At 35.2% G+C, this 25,317-nt stretch overlaps 1 protein-coding gene across 1 annotated transcript in view; it reads right to left on the bottom strand.

Moving 5' to 3' along the window:
• Positions 1-25,317, bottom strand: part of LOC119151193 (formin-like) — a 148,306-nt gene that overhangs the window by 11,586 nt on the left and 111,403 nt on the right. The window contains exons 14-15 of the mRNA XM_037394815.1: positions 15,606-15,657; positions 12,285-12,434 (exon numbers count right to left, since the gene is read on the bottom strand). Of these exons, the coding sequence (XP_037250712.1) occupies positions 12,285-12,434; positions 15,606-15,657 (202 nt within the window). The remainder of the gene's footprint in view (positions 1-12,284; positions 12,435-15,605; positions 15,658-25,317) is intronic.

The raw sequence follows: 25,317 nt of genomic DNA, 5'->3' as shown, positions 1-25,317 counted from the left end.
TTTCTGAGGGAGGAGTTCAACACAAAGAACCCAATCAAGAAGTTTAATCAGGAGAAAAATCAGAAACAGAATTTAATGAAAAGGACTTGACTCTCCTCTTCCAGAGAGAGGAAAGGGCAGGGGAAATTATGTGCTAAACAGCGATGAAAAGGAAAGAATTTTTTTGGCACTCCTAAGAAAGGATCTGCCCAGCTATCAGTGCCTTTAAAATGCTGATGCTATAAACACCTACTTTACAATACTATATGAAAAATGCAGAGGGAAAGAAGTTGCGAGTGAATTTTTACAAGCAAGGAGAACTCAGCAAACCAATTTTCACTAATGCACACCAAATCAGTCTTTTACTAGAAACAACACATTTCTTGGCACTCTTGAACTGAAAAATTCTATTTTGTTCTCTTATTTAATTTTTTCAGCTGCCAGATATAAGTGCTATGGCTAGTCAAGAAGTATTTAAAATACTATGTCCAGTTCAAACCACTTTAGACACACTCAATTTTTGAGGAATTTTGGAAGAAAAGCAAAAAGGAAAGTGGATTATAGCTGCACTTACTGATGTGTACTTCCTTACTCAACACTATCAGCAAAATAGATTCTTTTAAAAATATAGAACACGTTATTGTGTTTATCAACGCTCAGTGTTGGAAACTAAAATTCCTTCTGTGAGCTATGTATTTTAGAAGCATCTACTGGGTAGTTATTGGCGGTGTCTCACTTTCCAGTGCTTAAGAACAGGAGGAAACTGTTACAGTACTTTCAACTGAACTTATTTTCAACACAGTTTAGCTACAACATTGATGGAAAGTGTAAGTACACCCTCAAATACATAAATATAGAATTATTATTCTGTACATTTTAAAATATATCTGAAGTCTTTTAAAAACTTAATTAGTATTCTACATTTCTGCAGGTAAACTAAGAGGCAACGTACTATTCTATCTTTTTACAATTTTGTTAATCAGTACTTTAATACTTAATGATGGATGATAGCATGCACTGGACAGCAAGCTATTCCTCACAGCTACAAAGTTCATGCAAAGATGATGATATATTTCAACTGATGGTATTCAGGTTCAGCAGAAACACACCAAGGTATCAGCTTCTAAATTCTTCCCTATTTTGAGCACATTTTCATCCCACTCACATTCTCTTTGGCCTTAGGAGTATTTCCCAAACACTTGAAAAATGTTTTTATTATTAAAAATCATGGCATGTAAATATATATATATATATATAAATAGTTATAAATATAAATAATTGTAAATTATGGGATTATAAATGTTTAGACTTAAAAAGAAAATTATGCCTATAACTGGTTTAGGCCTAGTTCTGTGTATTTTATTCTATATTTGCACAATTTCCAGGAAACCTGGATTTTTAAAAATAGAATGCATAATTTGGAATACAAAATAAAAATAAACCAGCTCACTAACATTATTTGAATTGTGATATCTGGCTCATAAAAATGACAGACTAATTACATGTCACACTTTGGTCTCCTAGGGAAAAAAAATCATCACTCTGCTAACGTATGAGTGGTGAGATTAGCAGACATTACCAGAAAATCAAGTGCATAATTTAAAAGGAATGTAATTCTTGGGGATTTTTAAAAATCAGATGGCTCAATTTTAAGAAAGCAGTTAGCTCAATAATTACATCAGTAAAGCACCCATGCTGTAAAGGTGCCTTACAAACAAAAATAATTAGTTGTTAAACATGGTCAGGATACGAGAACTGGCTATTGCGTTTGGAAGCACTATCCTTGAAATTGAGAAAAATGGAAGAGTATGAAAGCTATCATATTCAAAATAATAAAATTGGCTAACAGCAGAAGTCTAATCCTCATATTTCCATTATTTTACTCTCACTAAAAAAACCCTAGATATGAACACATAACTTTAACTGTCCATTAAAAGCTATAACAACCTTCCATCAAAAGCTGCAAACACACACAATATTCTTTATTCATGTCCAGCTCTGGAGTCATCAGCACAGGAAAGCCATGGACCTGTTGGAGCAAGTCCAGAGGAAACCACAAAAATGATCAGAGGGCTGCAGCACCTCTCCTGTGGGGACAGGCTGATAGAGTTGGGGTTGTCCAGCCTGGAGAAGACTCCAGGGAAGACCTTATTGCGGTCCTCCAATACTTAGGGGAGGCTTATAAGAAAGAAGGGGACAACATTTTAGTAGGGCCTGTTGTGATAGGACAAAGGGTAATGGTTTTAAACTAAAAGAAGATAGATTCAGACTAGATATAAGGAAGAAATTTTTTACAATGACTGGAACAGGCTGCCCAGAGAGGTGGTAGATGCCCCATTCCTGGAAACATTCAAGGTCAGGCTGGATGGGGTTCTGAGCAACCTGATCTAGTGAAGATGTCCCTGCTCACTGCAAGGTTGGAACAGATGACCTTTAAAGGTCCATTCCAACCCAAACTATTCTATGATTGTATGTTCTAAAGTTGAATGTATGCACAACATTTGACCAAGTCTGTAATTGAAATGGTAAGTAAAAACAAACACAATACATACTCAAAGAATGATTAGCTAGTGACTAGACAAACTCAGTTAACTCAACTTAGTTGAGTTCTCTGTTCACTCTATTTTTTTCTACCACCCTTCCTTAGCACAAATAGAAATAATTTCTCATTTGTATAAACCACATAATAGCATAACTTCATTTGAAAAGGTTTTCATTAAAATACCAAATATTAGAAGTAAAATTAGACATGAATAAGGTACAGAAAGAACAAAATTACGAAGTATATTCAAAAGGACAGAACTAAACGAATAATTTTCTGATCTTTTCTTAGACCCATATGCTACGTTATTAATCAATTTGCAGATATACCACACAACATCCTATTATTTTTAGTTAACTTAAACTATCAAACATATTATAAAGTTGTTTAAGGCATTACTTGTAGTTTATGATAATTTATATAGATATAAATTGTTTAACTTTTTGTAAAAGTATAAACTTGCTTAACTATCAATTGTTCGGCAATTATGTGTTCAAAATCTATTTGAAGTAAAACAAAAGCTATGTCAAAATGCACGGGAAATAAATATTCTCTTAAATCTCCCTTCTTCCTTGTGAGTAACAGCACTCTATTAAATGGTAACAAAGGTGGCCAATTTTAACATTTATACCTTACAGAAACCAGGTGGAATAGAAAATAAGTTGAGGGAATATGGGAAATCCACTGAAGTCTTGTGTGGGTCAACAAAACTCTGAAGAGGACTTTGAAATACATTGCTAAAACATATACTGTAGATGTGCTAGAGTAAGTAGTGTCTTAGTGACACTGATTAGGGGGCAAGATTTAAAAAGTAGGAGCTTAAAATACTTACTCACTTCATCTTGTTATGTAAACTTGTTCATTCCTTAAGTGTTACACGAGACACCAAACAGAAGTCTACGTGTCTTTTAAACACCTCCAGGGATGGTGACAACCACTTCCCTGGGCAGCCTGTTCCAATGCTTGACCACCCTTGCAGTGAACAATTTTTCTCAATATCTAACCTAAACCTCCCCTGGGACAACTTGATGCCATTTCCTCTCATCCTAACACTGGTTCCTTTGGAAAAGAGACTAACACCCACGTGCCTACAACCCCCTTTCAGGCAGCTGTAGAGTGATAAGGTCTCCCCTCAGCCTCCTTTTCTCCAGGCTAAACAACGCCAGTTCCCAGCTGGAAAGATAATAGGGACTGATAAGTTCAGTTTCGGGAAGTTCAATTAATATGTATTCTGAAAAGAATCTCCTCAGGACCCTTATCCCGGAGAAACAGTGGCAGAAATCCAGCCCTGACGTAGAGCTCCACAATTGCAACTCACAGGCGCAGGCTTAACAACATGAACGAAGCATCCCATCAACCACTCTATACCCCTTCTGAGGTTTTGTCACGTGAATTAATGTACAGGGAAGCAGCTCACATGAACTGGACATTAGAGAGGCATGACCATGAAGGGGAGTTTGGAGATGTGCAAAGGAATGGACTCAGTTAAAAGATTTGGTTTTTTCTTCCTGTATCAGTATAAAATAGCATGGATGGGCACATTAGTCTAGCTATGTTTTAGAGATTTAATGGAAGAGAAATTGGGACTGAATCTAATAGATGTGAAATCAAGGAGAAAGAAAGGGGAATAGAAAAGTCAGCAGAGGTATATCTAAAAAAGAAAAGCAAGAGGGGATAGAAGTGTGTGGTAAAACACGCTAGAAAAATAGTGACAAGAACACTTTTGAACAGAGAGCACTGCAGAGGACAAAGAGATCATAAAGGACGGTGGAACAGGTGGATCAAAACACAGAGACAAAAGGCGTGCAGGTGCTAATTTAGCAAGCAATAACATGAGGCCAAAAAATTAAGGAATGGGATTGCAGGTTGGTTACACCTTGAAACCTGACCAGCTGCAACATAGGTGTGTTCAAAGGAAAAGTTACTCTCCTTCAACAGCGCGAGCAAAAGAGGGTTTTAGTTTTAGTGAATTATTTAGTGAATAAAAGTGTGGTGTCAGCTGTAATAGTGAGCAGTATTGCACATTACCACACAACATGGAAAACAAAATTGAATGAAATTATCAGAACAATGTGTTTTTAAATAGGAGACTCATGACTCTCACATTGCATATGGATCTTTACTATAAGCAACAGGAATACAGCTGGCTTTTTCCTGCCTTTATGTGGCAGGTGTTGTCTTCCCCTGTAAATTGGATGTAAGCCACAACTCTTACATTCGAAGTTATTAGTGAAAAATAAAGACATTATTTTTATTCAAAATTATTATTTTTATTTTGTAACTAGGGGAACTAAATCTAAACATAAGCCTGTATTTATTAAAAGGTTCCTTCATAAGCTTGGGAAAATACTTTTTCTCCTTACAGGAAAAGATACTATCTAGCCAGGGACTAACCAGATAAACTCATAATTTTCACCCCTGCTTCCCATTCAAGTCAGACAAAAGAGGGTGTGAGTTTAGAATCCCTTCTAAACAAGTCAGTTGCTACTCATATATGTTCAGGCTCTGCTACTGTGCAAATACAGAGACCAAATTATCTGGTTCTCTCAACCTCTTGATATTCTGGAATAATCCATTCTCTTTGCTTCTGCAGCTCCTTCTGTGCAGCTGATGGGTTGTGTGGATAGTTGTGGGTTATGAAAATAGCTTGGAACGACAATTCTGTGCCACCTGAGCTTTCCATGACTTGAAGTTCAAACTTCTCCCATAAGACTGTGCTGGCATAGGAATTGTGCAACCCAAATTTTCAGATGTGAGTGGAGATGAACAAGCAGAGGTAGTTACAGTCAGTATCAACTGTTTAACCTAGAGCTATGCTACATACCCAGCCTAGATCCTTAATGACTCCCTTTGAGAGATTAAGAAATATCCCCATAGCTCAAATTCCTTTCATCTGTTACATGCCTTACTGCTCTCAGTCATATGATAATTTCTGTATGCAGCCCATACAGAAATTACTTAATCCTTAAGTAACAGCACCATTTCCTGAAAACACTGTTAGACCACGTAATACAACAGGCTACATTTCAATCTCAAAATTTTAGAAAACAGATGCCTATGTACTACCTGGACTGGCAGATGATTTTACAGAGTTCTTGGTTAGCCTCACAGTTAGAAGCCATATCCATCTGAATAGGAGAATAACTTTACTTTGAGGATGACAGAGCCCTGGGACAAGCTGCTCAGAGAGGCTGTGGGGTCTCCTGCTCTGGGGACATTTAAAACCCGCCTGAATGTGATTCTGTGCAACCTGCTGTAGGTGACCCTGCTTTAGCAGGGGCTTGGACTAGATGCTCTCCAGAGGCCCCTACCACCCCCGACCAGTCTGTGAGTCTGATTCTGTGATAACAAATTACGAAGTTTGAACATTGTCCACTTCTACTACCGTGTTGTACAATACAATAGCCTAACCAAACCTTCAGGCTTAAATCTTCTGGAAATTGCATTTAGAATAAATGTCTGCTAACTAAAGTGGTACAAATACAGTAAAAGTTTTTGTCAGCGGAATTTGTCTCCAAACCTCAAATTGCTAATATGCTTGATATGTTTGTATTTTTTCTGGATCTACTGACAGTGTTTTGATTATAAAGTGGGTGAGAAATTTTAACTCTGTAGTCACAAGAAAAAAACCCCTATTTTTATGTCTTTAGGAACGCTGGTGTTTAAGAAAAAATAGGAAGAAAAAGGCTACACAAATTCAGATTAAAAATATGCTTCAGTATGCCTGAAATGGCTGCTAGCAGATACCTAGGAGCGTATAAGGACGGCCAAAGCATACAGTGATAATCCCCAGAATACTTTCGCAGCTGGAAGCTGTCTTCATGTATCACAGGCCTTCATGTATTTTGCTAATATGAATTTGTACTGTCACCATTTGGAAGCAATGGAAGCTTTTGGCACCTGTGACATCTTGTGGCAGAGCGTTCAACAGATTAAGTATGGCTACTGTAAAGAGGCATTGCTGTGTTTGGCTTGTACCAGCCACTTGCTGACTTCATTTGATGCTCTTCAGCTGCTGTATTAGATGAGGTATGTAATGACTATTTCCCATTTACTCTTCAGGCTTGTAGAGATTCCTACCGTATCCTTTTCAGTAGGGTCCTTTCCAAGCCAAAGAATTCCCCTTTATTTAAATGGTTCCTTATGCAGAAGCTGTTCTGTACCCAATTGTTCTCATTCTTACCTCTCCTAGCTCTACCAGACCCTGCTGGAGAGAAAGGGAGAACCACCGAATCTGGATAACTGTAGATTCATATAATGATTCAGTGATGTTTTCTGTTCTGCTGTATAGTACTTTCCTAATAACACCTAAAAATAAACACTTTTTTTCTTTCCAAGAGCAAGAGCCTTGATGCAGCACTTTGCCAGATCTGTTGTATGCTCTATGGAAAATGCCCATTTCTGATTTGCAGCACAGGCCTGTTATTTATAATTATCTCCTCAATTTGTCCCATAGCTACATCTTAACCTCAGAAACTTATAAAAACCCTCCCCTTTTTCTCTGTCTGCATTGCTCAACAATCTGATACAATTCTTCATTAATTCATGTACCAGCTACTTCAAACCTTTCTGGTATAGATAAAGGCTACACTGGCCATCTAAAATCTACTCAAAATGCATGTGGAGTGTAGAAATGTAGAATGTCACCTTATTCTCTTTCTTCACTCAAGCACAATTAACTTCAACTCACTCCAAAAGCTTTTATATGACAACAAGCCATTAGCCTCCAGCCTGGCAATGCTGTAGGACCCTTTGATCAAATTTCCTCACAAATATGTTGTCTTTTCCTGATGCTGCAACTATGTGTACAAGGAACTTCCAGCATAAATCAATAAAGTTACCTAATGATCCTAATGATCATATCTGAAATATTTTCTTGTTCTTTCCTTATTTCTCTTCCATGAAAACTCATTTACGTTATGATGTCAATTTGCCTTAACAGACCATTAGTTTAATACTAAGTGAAACAAACAACATCTGGGGTTTTTTTCATACAGACAGATTATCTGATACCTGGATGATGTCCTATTTTGGAGTGTTGACTAATGCTCAGGACAGAGTGTTCTACCATAGTACAAATTGATTAAAATGGCTGTGAATCTAGACCCTCACGGACTCTCCTTGTCTTAAGTTACATATACATGACATACATTAGATGAAAGATAAATGAATTTTTAAAATCAAACTATAAAATTAATCTGGTCTTCTAAAATAGATACAATGTCTTGAACCAAAGCATATTTATCTTCATTGCTCACTGTGATATTGCAAATGAAAGTATAATCCACTAGTTCCTCTGTGGCAAGTGTTTCTGTCAAATGTCAGTCATTTGTTAGGTATAAGATAGTGTCATAATTAGCTTAATCAATGGTTAAAAATATTATATATTGTATTGGCCAGCACTGCTGAGAGATTTTGCAATTTACGTGTTATCTCTTACGACCATGTGGTCTTACAAAGACTCCCCAGACTTACTTTTCCTGTGCAGAAATAGAGGGCAATGAATATAATTTATTCTGTATTTAATAAATAGAAGAATTGGGTAGAAAGCTATAGCCAACTCTAATTTACTATAATAAACAAAAATTACATGGGCACTGCTGAGTGCTTTTTATTTTGTTAGGACATTTTCATCTTTACTATTAGCTATTTACACTGGTACATTCAAAGCTTCTGCTTTTGAAAGCTGTTACAGCCTTTGTGGCAAAAAAACCACTGTGGTTTTTTTCACAAGATGAAGCTGAAACCATCAACATGCTTTGGGCTAGAGATGAAATTCAAGAACAAAGAAAGCATTATAAAAGGTACCATTAAAAATAGGACTTTCCCCCCTATTTTTAAGATGAAGTACACAGTTCTGTTCACTAAATAATGATTATCTTCTCCAGCTATTGAAACACACTTAGATTCTCTTTTTCTTTTCTACATTTTGACCTATACAATTTGTATGTAAGCTCAATCTGAAAGAGATGGCTTCATCCAGTATAGTAACAGCTGTAGCAATCTTAACTTTGCAGTTTAAGCAGTGGGTCGAATTAACAGCAATAATTCCTTTCATATCTAATTATTTCATATTTAAAGTGTAACACCCATAATTACATAATGATAATCCTTGTCATATTTCTTTTGCAAAACATACAATCACAGTTTGTGATGAAAACACTCACTAAAAACTATTAGTATTTTTTCTATTTTTACTTTTTCCCCATATTCAGACTTGGCTAGGATATCCTCTTGAAATATACTTTACAGATCCTAAATGCTTTAGTAGACTTAGAGGTAGGCATTCATATATATGTATAATGTATTTCAGTTGTTATAAACCAATATTTGTTTCGATTCTGAATTCATAGACATGCCCATTACAAATAAAATTAGTAGTCTAAGAAAAGGAAGTGAGAGTGGAATTATATGCAATCTACCATGGTGTAAGTGCCTTGTTGCCAAAACCCCCTCACCTTTGTTTTAGTCTTCAATTCAGTTATCATTACAAATTTTATAAACAGAAGAAAGCATAAAAGCATTTGATGTACCTGGATGCACAGACACAGCAAATTAGAAAGCTGTCAGCAACAAAACTAGGTTTTGATGCAAAACAAAACAAAAACAAGTCTCCAACATTTGGTGAGTATTATGGTGCATTCAAATTAAACTGTCAGAGATGAAAAGGTGATCGTCAAAGCAATTTTTATTGTAATTGCATTCTGGTATTGACCCTACTGTCTGAAAGAAAACTGCCATCATATTCCTATCAGAAATATGGTTTTGAAAATTTTCTTCATTTTGTCATTTATTTAACATATCATATCACATCACATCATACTAAATCATAATCTATCTAGGCTCGTTATCTATCTGTAACTCTGTCTTGCATTCCTAAATGCTGTGCAAATTTTGCCCAGGAAAGAGACAATGATTCAACTATATTTTGCAGGCAGCTAATTTGTTTTCACGGTAGGTTAAATGCAGGGCAGCTCAGTCAAAGTGTTTCCTTTACTTTAAGAAAAAGTCTCATAGAAATCTAATTAGATTTCTACAGTTGTGTTACATTTGGGAGCCAAGTAGTTTTTAGACAAAACAGGCTCTTGCAGCTGAGGCTGTCATTTAGTTCAAGGCAGTATTCTTTTTTTTCCTGAAATTCTGAGCTTTTAAGGTTGTCTTGTTATACAACACAAATTAGTTCTGAGTATAAACTTTAATTTTGGAATCTTAGATCTTTTGACCTATTTTTACTACTGTTAATTTTAACCTAATATGTTTTTTGTTATACCTTTGCATAATGATATTTCTGCATATTATAATTAAATTTTGACTTTTCTGAGCTATAGTAATTGAGAGAAAAACTATAATTCAATATTAACATTCCTATATAAATGTAAACAATGAAATCCATTTTTAGGTATCTGTGTGACTACCTAATTCAGACACATTTTACACTGAGTTTTTGCAGCTCCTCCTGAACATTGAAGGGTAATCCAATTGTAAATGTTTTCACATAAAGATATCAATGCCTCAGTTTAAGAACCCAGGTTTGAAAAAATTGACTTACACTGCCAATTCTTCCTCTTTAAAATTTTCTTCAAAACAAAATAATTGGTTTGCGATAAACAGATTTTTTTAAATTAAATTACAATCTCTAAAAATGCAAAACAAATAGTGCATCCAATTAATTAGGCAGTTAAGGAAGACAGCTGTCCATTCCTGTCATACTCAGGATTTTAGTTACCGATATGCACAATGACCCTTAGCTTGCTTGCAAACTTTTTTGGACAGCAGCTCATCAACTGTTAGTCTCATACTTTGTAAAACAGAAACCTTAAATGGTCATGACTTTATGGGACATTTTCAGGTGATGAAAATAGCTTTTCCATCATTCTAATCTACCAATTTCATGACTTCTTCTCAATAGCACATTACAAAACAATTTAGGATGATGAAAAAAGTTCTTCTGTCATTCTAGTTTACTTATTACACAAGGATCATCATTTCATCAACTCATTGTCTTGAAGAATCATCTAAATTTTGAATGTAAAGAACAATGTATTGTCCTTTTTAGATTAATGAAACTGTAAAAACAACTTGAAGTGAACCCTGAAAAACAGTCTGTATAATCCAGAAAGTGTCAGCACTTTTAAGTATTGTAGCAACTGGTGGTCTCCATCCTGCTAGCATTAGTTTACATTTACGAATAGGAATAAAGGTATCCATCAAAGAAGCTGATGACATATTTGCACTGTGGTTCTATTTTTAGATTTTATTTATATAATTATTAAACCCTAACAAATTCTTATCTCATCCCAGTAGGAAAGCACAGAATTTAGCAGTTTACTTACAAACAAAGATTTCTTGAATATTGTGTTAAGAAAGTTAAGAAGTTATGTAGTGTTAAAACATTTACAAGGCATTTTAAATCAATTTCTTTGAAGGGATCATTGTATGCCATCAGCAAGGTGCTAATTACATAAAATGGAATGGATGTATGGTCTGGTGGTTGGTTTTTTTTTTGGTAGTTAATGCCTATTCCTCTGCCTGCTTTTGGAACAAAAACAAGTAATGATTCAGCAGAAAATATATTCCTGAGAAAAGCCTTATCATGATTATAGCAATCTGCTAGCGACTGTTTATTTTACACAGTTTTTAACATGTAAAACAAATTTGCATATTGATTTGGACACAAGGAAATAAAAGATTATTTGTAAATGTTTGCAGTTGTCAGCTTCCAAAATCCACCTAATCATTACGTAGACAATACAAAAAACAACTTTCAAGTGTGTAAAACGTATAGTATCTGTAAAACAATGCTGATAAGGTTGATAACCAGGAACTTATAATTTCTACATCTCGTCCTTTAAAAATCTACGTGAACTGAACCTAAAAGCCCCACTGATTTTGAGCAAATTGGGAAATGTAACTGTAAATGAGTTTACTACTTTTGCTGATACTTTTAAAGACATTTTTCTCTAAATCTGTGTCAGTTTGGAATAAGCACCTGGGTTTATATTTCATGCTGAAAGTGATTAATCCATTCTTTTCCAAAGCATGACCGCATTATCACTTTGTGGGTCTATGTAAATGAATTGAGATATGGTAAGCATGGTGCGCTTGTAGTGGAACTGTTTTTTCTTTGTAAAAGATTATAAGCTTCTTTAAGAAAATCAAGAAAATAATTGAAGGTTTTCTCCTTTTTTTTTTTTTTTTTTTTTTTACTCTAACTAATAAAATCAGGAGACTGCGGTGAGATCTAGCGGCAAGTAGTTTGATGTCCTCAGCAGGACACCAAAAGTCAGAAGTAGTGCTGTAAATTCAGTGTGGGGCTTCGACACTGTGCTAAGTGTGGCCTGAATCTCTGGGGCTTCCCTTTGATGCAAGTGCAGTATATTAACTGGAAAAGCATTCACTTTTATTTGTCTGTACTGTCTGCGACAGCAATATCGCCTCATTTAGGCTAGTTCAACATGAAAATGCACAGAGAAGCAATCTGTTACAAATTAGCACAGCTCCCCTTTCATTTTACTAGCTAGTAATTGGAAGGGGTTACAAAAGTGTAATTTATCAGATTATATGTGTTTATCTTTTTGTGGGGACAGCATGCCTTTGGTGAATTTTCCTACGCACCCTGAGGGAATAATCTTTCCTTGATGTCCATTAGATCTGAAAGAAAACAATGACGCCTGTGAAATATAGGAGTATAATTTGTTGGGTTTGAGAAGGAACAGTTTCCCAGACATCTAAAATGGTATTAATGACTTTATTAGAACCTTACCGTTCCTTGGAAATGCTTTTGCTCTCTCGTTTCCAAATGGTCTTGAAGTCACTGCAGAATTCATACCACACCGTGAAAACGTAGTTTGGTGTAATCTCCTTCTCGCCAGGCTTTGGCTTTATCCCAAAGTATCCCACTGTTTCTTCAAAGCTATGAGGGAGGGGGGAAAATAACTGTCAACACATAAGCCCACTGGGGAAACAGTTTCTCTGAGGGCTAGTTCCAGATTCAGTAGTCAAGGCTGGTAATTACCATAACTTCTCCTTGGAAATCATAGCAGCAATTCATGCCAAGTATATCTAACCTTCCAACACCTACCTCATTCCCAGGAGGATAACTTAGATGCACAAGCCATCATAGAGACATGTCACACAAGCAAATCATGGGCATTCAATTTTAATAAGAAAAACTTAACTTCTTGCTTTTCAGGAAATCTATATTATATCTATTTATTTTATTTTTTTTTCTGCAACACTCCATGAAGATATTTTTTATCTTTATTGAAGGACTGTGGAAGAGTAGTCATCAAAAATCTCCAGGCTTGTTTAAAAATAATCTCAAGTACTCAGTGAGAATTGGGAGTAGCAACAAAAAAGCCACACAAAGTGCCAATAGTCAGTTTGCAAAGTTTTTACTGAAAATAAATAATCTTCCAGATGTGTCAATAAGCCGATAATTTATTTTATGAAAATACATTGCCAATATTTTTTCATTTTATAATGTGGCTACTGAATTCCTGTAGAGCTGATTATTTTCAATGCAGTCTTTTATTACGGATGATATTTGTGATTGCATTTTAACTGATTGTGCATTTTAAACCTTTGTAATATTGCTTTGTATAGATAAAATGGAATGATTCACATGACTAGGTACTTATCTAAACAAAATAAAATAAAACTATATTCACTTTTCTAAAGGTTGAATCAGTTTTCTCTGCAAAGCAGATGTAACAATTCTGAAAGATTTGGTGATACTTACTAAAAAGAATGCTATAATTTAAAAAGAAAGGTAACAACTTATTTCAAAATAACTCATTTTTCTTGGAATACTGGTCTTATTTAAGCAAAAGTTAAATTCTTCTTTACAGTTGCCAATAGGTCCTAAATCTAGAAGACAGGAAGTATAAATCCAGAAAATAACATAAATAAGAGGTATGTTAAAGACTTGCAAGGACTCCCCAACTATTCAACAGATGTTACTTGAGCAACAGATGCAGCTTCAGCAAATATTTCTGTCTTAATTTATACTTGCACTTGTATAGTTTACATTGCAAGTCTTCACATGGAATTGCCAAGGTTAGGGTCTGGGTTTTTTGCCTTATGTTGAGATTCAAGCTTCTAGCTAGGCTTGAAGAATATAAAGTAACCATCAAAAAATACAGAGGTTACCCCCCAAAATAAAGGAACATTGTACTCCAGCTGATTCACAAAGTAAAGAAGTTTGGATTTTAGCCACACAAACCAATATGCGCTGGGTTTTTTTGATACTTTAAAGATGGATACAGCTTTCAGGACATGCTGAAGAGTATCACATATTGCTCAAGGTGAGTTATTAAAGATTTTTAAATCCTTATATATGATAACTGTAAGCTTTTAAATTTCTTACATAGGTTTTGTATGAAACGTAACTATTTCAAGTTAATTGGTGATCCATGGTAAAGGAATCACAATGAAGTAAATATGAATAAGCACATAATACTCAGAGTTGAAGGGTCCTACAGGGACACTACAAGGAGAAAATATTAAATAAAAAAATTAAAAACTAATACAGCTTTAAATATTCGTGTAAAACATTCTGGGATTTAACCCCCTAAAAATACCAATATACCTTAGTCATAATCACGTGGTTAAAACAGTTTACATTTATTGGGCAATGTCATTTCCATTACGTTTGCTTGGGCTGAATCTTCCTCAGCTGCTCATACCCCTTGACGAGGACAGCCAGGCTAAGCCAGGAACAGTAGGACCAGAAACTCTCTGCTCAGATTTGCTTCGTGTAACAGCAGCCCTGGTAAAATCGTGTTCTCTTCCTAACAGGAGCCTTCTCCATCCCAGCTGTAGCTGATAACAGTTGTCTCTGCACACCTCAGGATTCTGAATTCCCGCAAACTCACTCTGCCTCCATCCTGACACTTACTCCTCATCCCCTCTTTGTGCTTCAGCCTCAGCCCTTCCCCCAGCAGCACTGTTTTGCTTTCACCCAGCTTGATCTACCTTCCTGGGCTGCTTTCTGACTTTCAAAAGTAACAGATCTTTTTAGCAGTAATTTAAAATACTGAATGTTTAGTTAGCAATTGAAAAACCCAAATTCTGCATCACACAACTAATTCCTTAAGTCAACTGCAAGGGTACCCCCGTACCCCAGAGAGTCTACCCTGCTCCAGAAAGGCTACAAAACAGGTAGAATATGAAAGAGCCCTGGCCACACGAGGTAGGATTGTAGCCAGGTGGAGAGGAAACAAGCCAGCCAGCCACCCTTGACAAATGAAATGGAGAGGTGAAGCCCCAGCTGATGTCAGCCAACAGTTCAGCTAATTCAGGCACCTTCTGCAAGCGAATGGGAACAGCTCACCTAAGACATGAACCGCATTTGGAAGGTGGCCCTCTCTCTTTTCCTGTCTAGGAAGACTAACCTAGGTGCCTCAGTCAGGTGGAGTGACTCGGGGCTCAGAAAAGTAACATAAAAATGCAAATTACCACAGATCTGCCTTTAGTGACCGCAAAGAAAAAATATTGAAAAAAATGTTAAAGATTAATTCACCCCAGCTGATTTATAGCAGTTCCACAGTTAAACCAAACAAGGTTAAATGCAGATCCTTCACTCTCACCAAACTGTAATTTGCTAAACAAAGTTTATCAGAAATACCCACTTATTAAATGTTTTACTAGCTATAAATCAATTTATCTCCCTTTTCTCCCTGTTTTGCCTTCTTTGGCCTAAGTAAGGCACAGATACTCAGGCAATAAAAACATTAGGATATCACTGGTTTCGTAGCAAACTGCATTCAATAGCCTAAGTGCTGAAAATGTTCAGTGACGATGAAACACATTTTAACTACACTAAGTAGTTAATCAGTTATTACAATATTCTGTACAACTCTTGATTCAGTTCAATGTTGACAGTAGTTAAAACCTCAAACACAGTACACTGTTTGGCTAAAAAAATCAACTGAACTTTTTCCTGGAAGACTACATAAGAATTTTTCAGAAAGCATATTACTACTTTGAAGTACAGATCTTTTTTCCTTTTTAATGTAATTCCTAAGATCAATAACATCTTTGACCAAAGTAAACTGTTAGAAAACACTAGCAAAACCCTTACCATTTTTGTGCATTTTCCAAACTGCTCTCTTCTTTTTTACGTTCTTCTTTAGCTGCCAATTAAAAACATTTCAAAGATATAAATTACTGCCTTACTGTTTTAGGGATCCCACAGATGAAACATCTCTTACATTCAAAATTCGATAGGTTGCATGCTAAAGATAATAAAAGTGATAAACATTTGCTAACTTTCAATTTTTATTTATGTCTGGTACCTAAATGAATGATTCTAATGTACCAATAAAGTGTACTGGGTTTAAAAAGTCATTTAAAATCCTTACTATAAGATAGAGGGGTAGACATTAAGCTGAATAAAAAGCAAATAATTAAACCTGACTTTCAGATTATAAAAAAGAACATTAAGTTGTGTACATTTCTTTATTGTTGCAGACCAGAACTTACAAATTTAAACCTGTTTTTGCAGTAGAAATAATTGGAAGTTCAATTGGATTTGAACAGGTACCAAACATAGTTAACACCAACTGTTCCATATAGCTATCACATTTTGTTCAGGAAGCTGGAAAGTGAAAACATATGTACTAAGTTTTAAATGTATGGTATGTACATGATTTTTTTGAAAAAGCAGCCAAGAGTTTGAAATATGGTTAGTGAATCTGAGCCCCTCTGTTACAGAATGCTCACATGAACTACTTAAAAGGATTTGATTTTCAAAGGATGGGCATTTGCTACTTTTGAAAGTGTTTCCTGAGCTGGATACTCAAGCAAAAGCACTAGCTTTTTCCACAAAATTTTGACCTATGCTTCTTAATACAGTGGAGCAACTTTAGCTGTGCAGAATACCACATATGTAAAACAATATTTATGTGGAAAAGTTATTCCTACTCCACCCTAGAGTAATCGTGTAAGTGCAAATGTTATTATAGACAGAATTCAGGCACTTTATACAAAGATAAAGAACTGTATCTTTTTGCTGCTTGGTCTATAGGAGTGCATTGGATGCCTGAAACACTGTTCCAAACTTGAGTTCACAGACCAGCCCACTGAGAAATTGATCCTAAATGATTCCATTTTATTATAAGCCTAATGAAACACATGTTTGTACTAAGACAGTTAAAACAATTTAACAACCTGATTACTTCAGAACATTTAATGTTAACATAACAAATCAATTTTAACTCATATGTTTACCTATATTGGCCAAGTGTGTGGGAGATACCTACTCAGATTATTTCAGTATGGCAAAAGCCAGAAACAATGTTGTGTGCCCTTTGCAAGGAAAAAATTAATTCTGTACCATCAAATACTCCACCTCAAACCTTGGTGGCAAGACAGCTGCAATTGACAGAGGTAGGGCATCTCTGATTTATTGTGTTCTTCTCAAGCTCCTGAGAAATTCAGCTAAAGTTAACCTACTATACTTAATTCATTATTTCCACAGCTTTTCTGTTTTATATTATTAAAAGCAGAAAACATAGGCTGGAATTCTGATGGCTCATCATGATACAAAATTAACTACATATAGAGAACCAAAGATGGTTAAAAGCTGAACTGTGTATAAAATTGTATGCTTTATGATTACATTAATAATTTTTTTTCTGGTTGTTATAGAGATGAAAAATTGTGAAGTAAGGAAAATTTCCCAACATTGCTACATTCACAGCTACCACAGAAACTGAATGTCCTCAGGTCCGTCCCTGCAGGTGAACAAGAACACGATAATTTAACAAGGACAACACACTTAGATGTTTATAGTTCGGTGGTAAGACTTGATGTAGTGATTTCTAACCTTGTAAGAACATAATAAGGGAAGACAGAGGAAAGAATTTTTAATTTGTTATAGAAAGTAGAAAAAGAGGTGTGACATCTAGGAGGGAACGCACAAAGTTTACATTAATAGAACATTGTGTGTGTTTGTGTACCAATGTAAGGGAAAAGAGGAAGGAAGAAAATAATTGTATTATATGACAAACAGTATTTGTCATATTTTAAACTATAAGCATGTCTATCAAGAAACTATTTAAAAGCATTTATTTGAAATTTAGACGTTTAGGCTTGTTAAGAAAACAAATGAACAATTCCATGCAACAAATTCTAAGTAAACAGGAGTCACAAATACTACATAATGTTAAGACAAGACACCAGATCAATTTGCTAATTTTCCATACAATTTCTAAGTAATCTTCTACTCAGAGTTTGTAATATCCTACTCTTTCACCCCCTCCACAGCCTGCAATAACTAACACTATCAATGCTGTCAGTAAAGGTTTTCACAAAACATTGTATTTTACTCAGCAGGGTCCTCAGAGCCCCATAAGTCAAGATATCAATCCTCATCTTAATTCATGGAATTACTGAAGGCAATGAAAATGAATTATATAAATGAAAGAACTTCTTTCTTTTTATTTATCTGGCAACACCACATTTGCTTGCATGGAATGTCCTTTTTGCTGAAGTGGTATCATGTGATTCTTTCACCCTCAGACCACACGCTTGATTTCAGTTTCCTCAGTTTGCTTCAGTTAAGAATGTAGTAAAAGCCACATCAAACTGGCACAGAGATTCATCCAGCTTAACAGCCTGCCTCTGGCAGGCACTGAAACAGGTGCTCAGAGTTAAGGATCAGGACAAAGACACGATCCTTCCCCTGAGTGCTCTCTGCCTCTGAGGTTCTGTAGCTCCTGCACTGGATGTAATTTCAATGTATTTTCAGATTTCTCAGTGGATTCTCTCCCAAGAACTCGCCCATTCTCTGCTTAAACTTTTAGAAACTTTTTAGCTTCCACAAACTGCTGTGGCAAGTGTTCTACAGTCTAACTACATGTAGCACATTTTGTTTTGAAACGGACTCCTGATGTCACACTCTATTTCTTGTATTGGAGAAAAGCATGGCTGCAGTGAACACTGAAATACAGTGACTATTGGCATTAGCATTTTGATTAGGATGCTTTTGAAGTGAATTTCCTCGCTGTCCCCATTTATTGAGCATGGATTTGGTTTGCAGATAACTTTAGGTGCTTGTGAAGTAATTTCCATTAGGAGGAAACTAATAGGAAGCTCCCCAGCAAATATGCTCCAACATTTAATAGGGACAAAAGGACAAAAATAATGCTTGAGCCTTCAGACACCTTTGAAAAACATGAGGTAGAGATGTTCACCCCAGATGAAATCTAACTCAGAGCTTAAATCTCTGCTGTAAACACACTGGTATTAGCCACTGCTGCTTCAATCTGCTGTTTTCAATCCTACTGCACCAAATTGATCCATAATGTGGCCATAGATGGTTCTACATTACATGTATACAGACTACATAGACGTCCTTCAGAAAGATTTCCCATAAGCTGCATTTGGTATGGAGACATGCTTCTGACTGGTCTTGGAGTCATTACGCTTGACCAGCTTTGAAAATGACAGAGCACTGTCAAATGTAAAGTTTGCTGTCTGGTCTCATATCTAAATGCAAGTTCTTAATATGCTGTACTGTTTGGATTACTCCATATCTTGAATAAAGTATCAGATCCTGTCTTATGACAAGCAGACAAATGTATCTTCTTTGAATATAGATATGAAAGCTAGGATCAATTAAGAATTTCTGTGTTTTTCTACAGACAAGTTATCTTGGAAAGGGAAGCAGGTATTTACAAAACATGCAGTTCCAGTTTGCTGTAAGAACAGTCTTCTGTAACACAGACAGCTACAGACTCTGAAGACCAGCCATCAGTCTTATTCATCTTGCTATCTGTATCTAGCTCAAAAAATGAGAGAATAAATGGACTATGATCTTATTAATTTGCCTTATGAACCTGAGGTATCTCTGGGGACTTCCTTTTACTGAAATGCAGAAGGAAGCAAGCATGAACCTTTAACAGTCCTAAGTTCACTGTAAGAGTCAAACAGTAATAGAGTGAAATGGTACACAACAACATACACAGCTTATTGCTTCTATATATTCTACTTGCTGAGGATGAAACAGCATGCCAAAGACTACTCTGAGAATGAGAAATTACCAGAAAATACATATTTTTTAGATGAGTCTAATACACGCATAGCAGCTTCCAGTTACAACAGAACCAAGAGCTCTTCATGGATCAGGCCACTATGAAATAGTTCCCCAAGGAACAAAGGACAGAAAATATTGCATAATGGCACAGACTGGAAGTTGCTCAGTAACTAACAGAAGCAAGCACAGAATGATGAAACTACTTACTCCAAGAAGGGAGGACAAAGAAAAACGGGCAGACAACTGCACAAAAATCTCAAAGTTACTTCTTCCCCTCTAGTGAAAATTTTTAAGTTACTGAGTCTGACTGGATGAATTTTCTGGTATTTCTCTCTGACCTTAAATATATGAATGCATGTAAGAAAGATAATTCACACAAGTCTACTGATCTAGTTGTACCCATTACAGCTTTTTTATTTTTCAGTATCTTACTATTTTCAGAAATGAAAGGTTTGATGCATAATTTTTAATAACTTTTTTAAGCATTCTGGAGCAATGACAATCTTCAAAATTATGCAAATTCTCAGACAACTAACAGTTAGGATGGTCACATCAGAACTCTTAGTTTTATATTCCAAGGCTGAGTTCATGTGGTTCAAAAATGTATGCTTCATGAACTTTTAGGGACCAGTAAATTATAAGTTTTTCTGCAGAGGAAAAAAACCCCACCCTAAAAAAAGGTATTTGATTTTTTTTCCCTAAGGAAAAAAATATGTCTTTTCTGACTCGTATCTTCCAACCAACCAGTTAAGATTAAGACAGACTCGAGGATAAGACACACACACACACAAACAAACCCTAAAACCAAACCACAAAGCCAACGAACAAACCAAAAACCTAAACTGAAATAAAACATGCAAAACCAGAACAAAACCCCTAATGACATTACTCTGAACTTTTTAGAGCCTGGGCAGAGGCAGTTGACCCCGGCCAGTAGCTGTGCACCACAGAGCCACTCGCTCACTTGTCCCCCTTCCCCCGCAGTGTGATGGGGGAGAGAACAGGAAGAGCATCCTGTAAGTAAGACAATCCTATAGATCAAGATAAAGACAGTTCAGTAAGTGAAGAAAAGAGGAAGCAAATTACGACGTTTCAGAAATTCTAGAGGAGGTGTGTATTGTATCCCGTTCTAGGAAGAGACATACTGAGGAAAAATCTGTCTCTCTAGAGCTGTACATAAACCCTGAATTCTGTGCTATTTTTACAAAATTATATTGAGTTATTTGTAATACAAGTCTATCTTTTGAGAAATACAACTTTTAAGTTAGTTCTATACAAAATGGTTCTTACTACTTAAGAACTGACTTCATAGCAGAGGAGAAGACATAGAGTGTACAATATCTTCCATTTTATTTTGGTTTTTACTGTATTGTATTTAATTTCAAATGTGAAAAATACGTATTTAATATGACTGCAAATTATTTCATGTGGCTACAGTCCACCATTCTCATGCAAGAGATTTTTTTTATCTTATAAAAATGTTATATTTCAGAAATAATAAAAAATCGTGTGTTCTATGCACAGATTCCTAGCAACTAACCCTTCTAATATGTATTACTTGATTACCTTTCTTTAGCTAGTTACTAACTTCTAATTGGTAGGCTTTATGAGCTCATGGAATTCAAGAGAGCCTGGAAATTACATGTAAATATTTCATTATATGCCTAATGTAGTTTTCTATTCCAGTATATTAGAATGCAAAAAGTCCCCAAAACAAATGATCCTGTGCCCACCAAGAGATCTTTCTTCTACGGTATCAGTTAAGCAAGGAGGTCTGGGAGCAATGGAATCAATGAAACCTGGCCTGCTGCGGATAGGTATTTTAGGGGTAGTTCCCAGATGGATTCGTTAATGTTCAATTAAGGGCTGAGTTCATGATACAGCCTTTCTCTCCCTGGAAGGCTAATAAGGTCACTCTTGTCTATTTAGCCACATATTTTTATTGAGATTTTAGGAGCTTATATCTTAGGATCTCTAACTGTCACATTTAGTCAAAATTGGCCAATGCATTAAAAATTATTGGCAGGGGAACAATCAGCAGGCAGTATGATCACATAAGCCTTGTTTCCTTTACCTCTTCTCTAAATTAGAAAATACCACATTTTTAACATGGGATTTGGCTATGCAATTTTTTTTAGATGGTTTAAATACTGGTATAGACATCTTAACTCTTTTCAAAACAATCTTCAGAACACTTGCTGCCATGAGGCCTTAATCATGCTTCCCTGAAACAGTCCTTACAAGTTTATTTTCCTTTGCAGTGGTACAAAAATTGTTTTTAACTAAGAAACCCACATCCAATGATGAGAATGTACAAATGTTTCCATCATACAAAGAGTCTCTGTGAGTCTTGGAAAGCTGCTTAACAAACAAATTTCCCCACAAGTAATCTGGAACATTAGTTACCAACTTGTATGTTAGGTGCTGGGCAAGGACTACTTAATCAACATTTCCCATCCAGAAATAGTTAAAACATTGTAAAAGACTCAGGATTTTTTAATGTTACCAAATCATAACAATTTGTAGACATTTCTACACACACAGAGGCACGCAACACCAGCAGAACACACTCAAACAACACATTCAAGAAAGTGTTTATTATCATAGGTAATAAAAAACCTAGGAAATTATGTTTTCCTTTAAAAGTGATAATGCTGTCTATAAACGTGCCACAAAGTGTTGAAGGTAATTATACCAGAACGTTAGAACTAACTAGGAAGAAAAAAAAATATTTATTTTCACAAAGTCTTGGATGTCTTAAAATGTATGTTTCTTAGTATGATGCTTCTATTGTATTTTCTATTGTATTGTATATTCTTAAATTAAAGCTTCTTTTTCAGTTAGCTTCTACACAAAAAAGTAATTGTTTCATTAAAATTAGCACTAACATTGGTCTTACTTGCCTGTGTTCTTGAATTATTAATTAAAAAACAAGAATGAGAATTACTTTTTTCAGTTTATTCCAATGAAATTATTTGAAACTGCATTCTGTTAAAATGCAATCAAGCCATTAATGTCTCATTCTCCCACACTTGTGGTTCCAGAGAATAAATATTTTTTAAAGCCTATTAGTACTTAAACCCTATAGAAATATATTCTAATCCTAATTTTTTTTTCAATAAACTCTTATAATGTCGTGGTCTAATTCCAAGGTTAATCTTTGAGATGCTAAATGTATCTAAACAGTTTATGGAAATGAGAAATTAGTTCTAATCCTTTCAAACAGAACAAGGTTAAAGCTAATCTGTTCTGTGTTTGGGAAAACTAACTAGCCAGATTATCTGTAACTACAATCTCCTCTTGTAAGCAGAAGTAAAAATTTTAAGGATCAGCACATTTTTATACCAAGGACAATACTTTTAAATAGTTGAATGATTATTAAAACCAGTAAGAAGCAGGAGGTCTTCTCAAAAGCATTAAGATATATTAAAAAAAAAGTCAATTCAATGGTGAACCAACAGCTAATCTGGTGGGTAAAGAATGAATAATTATAAAAATACAATTAAATTCCACTAATTTCAGAAAAGCTTGTGAAATTTGTGGCCTGAAAACTTTTAGGAGGCAAAAGCCATAGTATTGCCTCCTCCTGTGGAATGATAACAATGATTTATGAAGCTACAGTCATTTCTGCTGATTGAGCTCACTCAAGATTGGTTTCACATGATCAGCCCAAGTACAGCAATACGTGACATGTAGTGGCCCCACATGTCTGAACACACTAGGACATGCTCTTCTAGGTGATCCAAAGGATGGGGGTGGGGGCTTAAAAGCTGCTGCTTTGTTTTCCATACGTTTTCCCCTCATTAGGATACACTCCTCCTGCAAAGTAAGCCACTTCTGGTGGTCGGGAGCAAAGTCTCATTGTAAATGCACAGCAGGATAGTGGCAAAGCTGAGATTAATTCTCCATAGATTTATATAGACCTTTCTCACTGTTGATTGCTTGTACTGTTTCAAAGGTGTGTATGTTGCCTTTTTTTATTGCTGGTTACTGACTTTATTCCAGCATATGGTGGTTGGCGCCATGACACAAAGTGAACATTTTATACTAGAATTAAAGTGGATATTTGACAGTTTCTGTCAGAAAGTTCAGAGCAAAGAATTTGTGAGACAAGATTTATTGCATATTTTATATGGGACACATCTGTTTCTTTGCTACGTTTCTGTTTAAATAAAAAAAGCAATGAAGGTTCTTTAAGAAACAAAGACTGTCAATAAAAAGCATGAACAGAAGAACTACATTATTGAGAATGAATTTAATCATTCTGACCTTCTAAAAATGTGCTGCTTGGAAGTATGACAGTCACCTTCCCCTTATTGTTCGCCTGTATAGACAGGATGGGGGAGGAGAATTTCAAGCCCAAACTGATTCTCAAATACACAGCTAACCATATTTAAGTGTAAATCAAATAAAAATAAAATTAAATATAAGTATTGATATAAGATTTTCACATTTAAAAGTAAGGTGAAATATTAAGGTAGCTTTTGCCTACTTTGTTTTTTTAGTATCCATAACTGCATTTTAGTGATGTGAAATGTGCCAGAGGAACAGTCCTTGATCTGAAATTTTCTTATAAAATTACAGTTGAAGTATATCAAGGCATACAGCAAACTTCTCCACATTTATCTATTAACATCACTGAACCTGAATGATCTATTAACATCACTGAACTGAATATAGTTTGGCCTCTAAAGTTCAATGTTTTAGTCTTCATCATAACAGAATCAAACTCAATTTGGAGAACACCTAGCATGGTCTTGTTTAAGAAAAAAAAAAGTATGCCCTATACAAGAGAGAAAAATTCTTTCAATAAAACTCTGAATTTTTAACCACAACCTTCCTGTTTACATAAAGATTCATTTTTAATATGAAAACCTAAGATTCAGCTTGAGAAAAATAGACAGAATTAAACAAGGAACAAGTACAAAATAAAATTATATTGCTCAAAAATCACATATTTACGAAAAAGCCAGTGTGTTATATTTAACTTCTAATTAAAGAACACATCAATAGAAAAATCACCTCTGTTGGACTACATACATTCTACACAAACAGTTACAAAAGGTTGTTAAAAAAAATAAATATGACAATTTCCCAAACAAAAATGCAGCAATTTCCTCTACAAAACCACAAATATTTCTCAAATGATTTCATACTACCAATGTATTTAATTCTCGTTTTTAACTTAAAAGTTCTTCTACAACTTGGCTTTATGCAGGAAAAATCATCTAGCTACTAGTTTGAGAGGTCTGTAATTTGAAACAAAATGTAAACAAGAGGCAAACTTGGACCTGCAATATTTATCCTTCTTGCCACAAATAAAATACAGGACGTTATCTTTAAAAAGGATTTTATTAGGATTCTTTTAATCAATGGTTTTATAAGAAACACCAAACTGCATTCAATTACAAGGCATACATTTTTTTCTAAGCTTGTCATCTTTGTGATAAACTCAGAGAAAAATGTATTTTTAAAAAGCATCTCTCAATTTCTAAATTAAAAACCTACTATTCTTATGGGGAAAGGATGATGCGAAAAGTAAAGCATGTGTGACGCATTAGTCAGGCCATTTAATTCACTCCTAGAAAGCACTCTGTTACTACCATGATGAGAGAAATGAGTGTATTAAAAAAAAAAAAAAAAAGTCTCATCTTAGCTTAATTTAAGACAGGCAAAATAACAAAAATTATTACTGTATCTACCTAATCTATTGTTTTTTACAGCTTGCTTATTTTCTGTTGAACTCTGTGCTGGG

The sequence above is a fragment of the Falco rusticolus genome, chromosome 7 (assembly GCF_015220075.1).
Source record: "Falco rusticolus isolate bFalRus1 chromosome 7, bFalRus1.pri, whole genome shotgun sequence".
NCBI lineage: Eukaryota > Metazoa > Chordata > Aves > Falconiformes > Falconidae > Falco > Falco rusticolus.
This window is presented reverse-complemented; position numbering and strand designations above follow the sequence as displayed.